The sequence below is a fragment of the Hydra vulgaris genome, chromosome 13, assembly GCF_038396675.1.
Source record: "Hydra vulgaris chromosome 13, alternate assembly HydraT2T_AEP".
Taxonomy (NCBI): domain Eukaryota; kingdom Metazoa; phylum Cnidaria; class Hydrozoa; order Anthoathecata; family Hydridae; genus Hydra; species Hydra vulgaris.
The window spans coordinates 27,249,950-27,258,160 of NC_088932.1; the positions used below are offsets into that span (position 1 = coordinate 27,249,950).

Consider the following 8,211-nt stretch of genomic DNA (forward strand, 5'->3'; position numbering starts at 1 on the left):
TGTTGGTAGACGACTGAAACTTGATAATTTATTGGATTCAGGGTAACCAATTAACCAATCTTGATTATTTTTTCTTAGGTTCATCGTTACAATAAAATATTCGCTTTTCCAACTAGTTTTAAAATTGTTTTAATATTTCAATTTTGCTAATTGAAATAAGAACGAATTTTTTAAAATAAATTTGTGAAATTTATATACATACGTCCAGATGTTTATTTTGCAAACTATTTAATCACGCAACAACTTTTAGTGGTCAATTATGCTCAAAACATAAATTATGCATTTTATTTAAGGTGAAAGCATTTAAGCAATTATTCAGCAAAAAAATATGTTGAAAAAATAAAACTTTATAATTCGGCGACCTCTAGACATTTACCAATTTTTCTGAAAATTTCACCAAATGTTCATATAATAACCTTTAATATATACACCCAGTAACGTAACATAAATTTAATTATTTTTTAAGTTTTTCAAGTTTACAGTTGAAAAAAGTGTAAAAAACGCTGTTTTTTCAAGATGGCGGCCTCTAGATGACATTTTAAAATTTTGAAAATTTTTCAGACTTTTTTTTGGCACATTATTTACCCCGTTATGCATGTAACGTAATCACTTTCGAAAATTTGTCGGAAATGAAACACCCTCTGGATACATTCTTAGCATAAAAAAACATAACAAATTAGTTGACAAAAACAGATACATTATCGAGGGTTATAGATTGTATAAAAATTTGTGGTGTACATGAATTGCCCTTAAGAGGACATGACAAAACTATTGACTCAAATAATCGAGGGGTATTTTTAGATATGGTTTCATACACAGCTACATTGGATAGTGTGTTAAGCGATCATCTTAAAGATTCAAAAATAACAAAAAGTACTTCGAAAACAAACCAAAATGACATTCTAGAATGTATGTATAAAGTATACATAGAAAAAATTAAACGTGAGATTGATAAAGCAAGATTTCTTTCCTTGCAAGCAGATGAAACAACTGATGTATCTTGTCGTTCTTAGTTCGTCATTATCTTGCGTTATTTAAAAGGTTATTAACCAGTTGAAAGATTTATAGCATTTATTGATGTTCAGGATAGAACTGCTATGGGTCTTACAAATGTATTAAAAGAAGAATTAAATTGTTTTGGTCTGAAGGAAAAATTAATTGCACAGGCTTATGATGGTGCAGCAGTTATGAGCGGATCAAGGAATGAAGTCCAAAGTCTAATCAAAGAAGTTTACCCAAATGCCGATTATGTTCACTGCTATGCACACCAATTGAATTTAGTTTTGAAAAAAGTTTGTTTGTCGAATAAGCGAGTAAGAACATTTTTTTCTTCTTTAAGTGGATTTGGCGTGTTCTTTACATCCTCGCCAAAACGAAATGATTTACTTCGCGAAATTACTTTTAAACAGGTACCAAGAGTTTGCGAAACACGATGGAATTTCCGTTCAAAAATAGTTACTTGCATAAAAGAAAACAAAACAAAGATTGTAAAATGTTTTAATAAAATTATAAACGATAAAGGATGGGATGATACAAGCGTGTGGCAATCTGTTGGGTTTAAAAAATGTTTGGAAGACTTAGAGTTCAACTTTTTTTTACCTTTTTTTTATTCAATTTTAAAACATGTTGATGTACTTTACAATATATTGCAATCAAGTAACAGCAACACTATTACAATCAAGGAGGCTTTTGAAAAATTTGGGTTTTCTATAAATTTTGTGCGAAATAGCATCACTAATAATGTTTCGATAATAATGGATCGATTCTTAACAATTGCGAAGAAATGCATGAAAACCGAATGAAACGAAACACATCAATCGAACTACTAATAAAAGATGCTAAAGATGCTTGTGATAAAATTATTTACGAAATTAGCAAGGTTTAGAAGCATTGAAATATTTAAATCATTTTCAATTTTGGATCCGAAAAATTTTAAATTTAATAGACAACATTTTCCTCGGAATCATAAAAAATATTCTAACAAACTATCCAATGCTGAATGAAGTTAAGTTGATGTCCGAATTAACTGTTTCGTATGAAAATGCTGTTTTTAGTGATATCGGCACCATTAATGCCCTATCCCAATTTATGGATGAAAATAACTTGATTGAAACATTTTCTGAAGTATCAAAGTTAATAGAGATTGTTTTAGTCACACCGTTCAGCATCGGCTGTGTCTACAGCCAATGCTGAACGGTGTTTTAGTACTTTAAAAAGAGTTAAGACACTTTTGAGAAATTCCACAGGTCAAGATCGATTGAATGCATTAGCTGTACTATTAATACATAAAGATTATTTACAGGATATTGATCAGTTTAATCAAAAAGTAATCGAAATGTTTTCTCTTATGAAACAGAGAAGAGCAGAATATTTGTATAAATAATATGCTTAAATCATTGTTTTTAACATCATTCTTTATTTCAAAATATATTATACCTTTATGAAAATTATAGTGTTAATCGTAATTTTTTATATTTATGACTTACTTTAAACTAACTAAAAGTTTTTACCATAAAGTTAAAATTAAAAAAAAATCTAAAAAAGAAATCTGTTCAAATCATAATGCACCACTATCAGGGCAGTTTTCAGTCAGTTTTTGCTGCTTTTTACGTAAGTTTAAAAGATTCAATGCCATTAAATACTTATGCTTTATTTTGGGAGTATGCGAGCGCTTAACTCTCTCAACCAATCAAAAAACGCTAGCGACCAAAGAATTCCTAACAAAAACCTAATTATCAGTTACGCTGACAGCGAGTCGTTGCGATATTTTTTGGTTAATATTTGCTGGCCCCACCAAAGTTTATTGTCACCGGCCGCCACTGCATATATATCAATATTAATAGCTTATATATATTTATATATATATATATCAATATTAATAATATATATTTATATATATACATTAATACTAACTAATAATATATATATATATATATATATATATATATATATATATATATATATATATATATATATATATATATATATATATATATATATATATACATATACATATATATATATATATATATATATATATATATATATATATATATATATATATATATATATATATATATATATATATATATATATATATATATATATATACATATATATATATGTATATATATATATATATATATATATATATTGTTATATATGTATATATATATATATTGTTCAAAATAATAAATAGTAATAAAATAGTAACAGCTATTTTAATCCTAGAAGATAAAGGGTAGATGACTCGTCAAGTACATCATCGTTCATAAATATAAAAAGATCTATATTATTGCGGTAACGAATAGCTGAAAAAGTTGGGTTTTATCTGAATTAAAGTTCACCAGCCATTGTGAGATCCATGCTGTAGCAAAAGTGAGATCCTTTTCAAGCTCAAATGCCCCCTCCAAGCGAGGAGGAGGCATTATATTAATTTAATATTATTAAATTAATTTTCTGATGGGTCTATAATGATTGCTGATGAGTCTTTATTGATAAAACATTATTTAAAATAATATATATATATATATATATATATATATATATATATATATATATATATATATATATATATATATATATATATATATATATATATATTAGGGTTGTCCACTATGCACATTTTTTTTCAAAATACCCGGGTTGAAGTTTTTCGTATTAGATATTAACACGATTTATTATCTTATAACTGTTACGGTAATTTACAGCAATATAATGCTAAATATTGTTTATTACAGTGAAATAAATTTAAAATAATAATGCTGACAAGAAGCGGCAAAGTTTTAGAAACAGAGTGCAAGTCGACATCTTTGCCAACCAGTTCAAGTTAGTCTTCAGATACTTCCAACTTGACTTCGCGTTCATCATCCACAGGAAGACCTACTATTTGTACATTCACAAACTTTTGGCTATTTGGACACCAATCACCATCAATTACTGGTTCCAAGCCGACTGATTGCCGATAAGTTTAAAAATCTTATCTTTTCCTACGACACGACGAAGAAAATGTTCGAAGCCATACAACAAATCAAGAAATTGGGCATACAGTTATTGACAATGTGATCACATTTTGGAACATAGTAGGCATCAAAATGAAAACAAGACAAAGTTGTCTGTTGGATGTTATGGCATTTTGGAATGAGTGGCACAGCTTGTCTAAGAACAAGAATTGTGAAGGTGATCCGGGTGGAAAACGTGGCAACTTCTTGGCCAAGTTAGATTGCCTTTTCGATATCGGGTCACCTGATGCCATTGAGGAAATCACGAAATCCAGACTTCTGTCGTCACAAAAGAAAGATGATGATATTGCTTTCTATTTAAATCAAAAAAGAGACAGAAAGACAACCATGGATGATTAAGATAAAATATATTATAAATTTTTAAGTATTTTTTTTCAAACCCTAAAAAGTCCAGTTTTAGTGCTCTCAAAGATCGTCAATCATTTAATTTTTCCCTTTTTGATCATTTCTATTTTTGTGTCCCGGTTTTGTCTTTTTAAATAATGGTCAACTTAGGTATATATAAAACGACCAGTTATTCTTTTCGCGTTCTACAACAAGTTTACTCGTAGTAAGAAGGCGTTAATCTCTGCTACTATGAGTTTACTTCAAGTGTGCGATTGTTTTGTATTTGCCAACTACGAGAACAGCAAGTCGTAGCAAATAGCGTCAAGAAATTGCCAACTACAAGTAAATTCGTGGTTCTGCTGACTTATTTCGAACGATCATTAAGCTGGATTGGAAAATGTTAACTCATATAAATTCTTTTGCTTTAGCTTCACTGTTGATTTTCAGAGTTAAATACATACTGGTACTTTAATAACCCTGGAAATCTAACTTAAATGTGGGTAAAAATTAAAAAAAACAACAACAACAGATAAAAGTATAAATATTTTTGCAATGTTCCTTGATGAAAAGAATAGCGTAAGTCGATTTTTTTGTATAATGTACTTTAAAACATTCGCAAACACATAAAGAAAGTCTGCTCTCATAAACAGCGCATTCATGTCTTATTTTTTTACGTTTTACATTAAAGCAAACTTAACATGGTTTTGTGGGCAAGTTTTTGTTTTCATTGGGTGGTATTGAAGTCAAGTAATGGAGGTTATGTTGCTAATTCGAGAAACAATTTCATTTAAGCGTTTGCCCGATAAATCTGTAATCACTATCTCTCTAAACCTTAGCAAGGTAATAGTTGTATCTACTCCATATTTGCTTTTAAGGCAGTAAGCATTAAACAAAAATATATTAAAGAGATAAAGAGCTACTATTTTGTAAAATTTTAGCTGTCTTTCTTAGGCAGTGAACATATATTAATACGATATCATTTGTTCAGCCTAATCTACCCCTGACATACCCTGATTGTAACCTTGAATAATTTTGGGTTTCATTTTCTTTTCATCTTTTCTTTTCGCCACTTAAGGAATGCATGTTGCTAATCATGAGCAATTTTTCTTTCCATTTATTAACAACTACACTTTTCCTGCTTCTACTTATGACTTCTCCTTGTTTCAATTAAACTTTTGTACAACCTTTTGTACTTGACTTATGGTCACTTCTTAATATACCATATATTCACATATAAAACCAACATATTTATGTTTTTTGATTTATCACGTGCATTGGTATTTTAAAGGAATTGTAGTAACTATCGGTATACAGGCAATAACGCTTTCCCAGAAAGTTCTCCATTAAATCTATAACAAAAGATCCTGTTTAACCCAACAAATATTTATTTGGAGTTGCCTCTCCAGAATGGATTTTTACTTTCATAACAATACCATCTTGTTCGTAAAACTCACACAACTTAATACCATACTTATGTTTTTTTAAATTTTTACATATTGCCTGAACACGAGAAGTCCCTACCAAAGCATCATTGATACATCAATTGAAATATTTTTATCAGGACAGTAGATGATGTCTATTGTATTATTCTAGTAATTAACGAGTCCAATAATTTTACGCAAACATTGCCTGAATCATCATTGTCAACAAAATGCCAGAACCAAATCATCAGTTTAAATTTATTTAGTGGCATTATTCTAGAAAACAAAGAAAATCTAAACAGGTTGTTCTTAGTCCAGTAGTGTTCGAATAATGGCATTTTGAAACACCCTGTAAGAAGAATTACAAAAAATCGACGCATGATTTCTGCGTTTATTGGTTTCCATTATTTAAAACGAGAACTTTCTTTAATGAAATCCATTCGTTTCTTGGTCTCTATGTTAATCTTCAAACCGGGTCTGACAGTAAATTGAATTTCTGGATGGATTTGTTTCAAAATCTATTAAGTAAGATAAATAATTTTTTACATAACTTATTTGTTGAGCTTTGTTTCGAGCAAGACCAGAACTTGTTCCAACTTTTTTTCGCGGCATCACAAAATCTTCTGCTTGTTGAACGTCTATAAACTGATTTCATTACTTTTCTCAGTGCTATTGACGTCAGATTCTGACTCTGATACAATCAAGCTTGAAGATGGAGTAGTATATGTAAAGTATGAATCCGAGTCTTCAATTTCATCTTAATCGAGAAAGGGGCAAAAAAGCGGCTGTGGCGCAGTGGTTAGAGCGCTTGCTTTAGAAGCAGGATATCAAGGTTCGAAACGAACTCTGGACGTATTTTCGCGTCACGGTAAGGAAGGAGGCGTGAACTTCCTATTTAAATGCACTTCCGCGGTGCTCTGTGACAAGACCGTTAGGTCTTCTTGGGGCACTTATATAACAAAATAAAAAAATAAAAAAATTGTTGCTACTTCCACAATCTTCCATAATATTTTACTGTTTAAATTACAAAACATCATGAAATAATACCAAGTAGATAAGGTTTATAAATTATCTATTTATGAAGAAGTAAAATTGATCAGTATAATGTGTAAAAATTTGAATTGAACTAAAAATGTTTTTCAATAACGTTGCATTTACCTTCTTGTCTAAAGGCTACAACAATTTAGAATTAAAAAAACATTAGTTTAAATACGTAAAAAGTTGCTTTGCTATACACTGTAATGAGATCTGTTCTAAAACGTTTTTGAGTATACTCGTACTCCAATGGAAAAGTACGAGTACACTTGTAGTGCTTATTTTTTGCCCATTATATTCAGCATAATAAATGCAAAGCATTTATACTTGATTAAAGAAATAATATTCGTTGAAATTTTGATATCTAGCCTTGGAAATGGAAACAAGGCCAGTGCCGAATTAAGGGGGGAGAGGGTAGGCTTGTCTTACCGGTTTTGCCTACAAAAAAAAAAAAGGTCCTCAAATTTCGCCATTTTCTAGCTGACCAATTTTAATACGAGAGCGGATTTCTTTATAAGTTTCCTCCTCGGCACGATCTCCAAAAAATTCGTAAATGGCTGGAGGACAGTTTTTAGTTATAATAGCACGAACAAGTTCAGCCACATTATTTTTCTTCTATCTTTTAATGTGACCAGTTTAATTCATTAGGAGGAGCTGAATAAGCATTTCAATTTGATCCGCAAATAGTTCGTAAAGTAATTTTTTAAATTATGTCTAGTTTCTTTAATTGTGATGGTGCCGCAGATAATAGAACCACACTACAATATTAAACTGAGATCTTACTAATGATATATAAGCTAATCTCAGAAGGTCCCGAGTTAGGTATTGACTAGCTTTCGAAAGAACTCCCAAGATACCATGACACATTTTTTATCATTATCTATATGAGGACCAAAGGTAAAATGCCAATCAAGGGTTTTTCCTAAGAATTTAACTGAATTGACTGGAATGATTACTCAGCTATCTACTACCATCCGTAAATTATCAAGCAGTTTCTTTCAAGGGTTCTTAAATATTATAAACTGTGTCTTTAACGAATTTATTGTAAGACCATAATTAGTTTAGAAGTCATTGATTTTATAAAATGTATGTACCAGTTTCGTCGTTAGTGCATATGAGTTCACATCTTCCTCAGAGTAAGTAATATCGTTAGTAAACTGAATTGTATGAGAATTGGAGGAAGTTGAATGATCTCTAATGTAAATACAAAAAAGTTTTGAACTAAGTTCACTTCCCTGAGGAAGTCCATATAACACTGGTTTCCACTGGTTACTTGATTGACCTAAATGCCTCTCTGCTCCCTATCGGATAAACAGCAGAGAAAGGGGTCGTCCATAAAGTACTTACGCTTTTTTTCGTCGACCCATCCCCCTCCGCAATTTGCAATACGCTTTTTTGAGTACCCT

The 8,211-nt window shown here is 30.3% G+C and overlaps 1 protein-coding gene across 1 annotated transcript; it reads left to right on the forward strand.

The window, feature by feature from the left end:
• Positions 1-803: 803 nt before the first annotated feature.
• On the forward strand, positions 804-1,802 carry LOC136089770 (zinc finger MYM-type protein 1-like). The gene is made up of 2 exons (XM_065815856.1): positions 804-995; positions 1,086-1,802. The coding sequence occupies exons 1-2, from the start codon at positions 804-806 to the stop codon at positions 1,800-1,802; spliced, it is 909 nt and encodes a 302-aa protein (XP_065671928.1).
• Positions 1,803-8,211: the final 6,409 nt, after the last annotated feature.

Excerpts from the sequence above, each read along its gene's own strand:
- LOC136089770 (XM_065815856.1), top strand. The coding sequence starts at position 804 with ATGGTTTCATACACAGCTACATTGGATAGTGTGTTAAGCGATCATCTT. Across the intron at positions 996-1,085 it reads AAGCAGATGAAACAACTGAT|GATAGAACTGCTATGGGTCT; the intron begins GTATCTTGTCGT and ends ATTGATGTTCAG.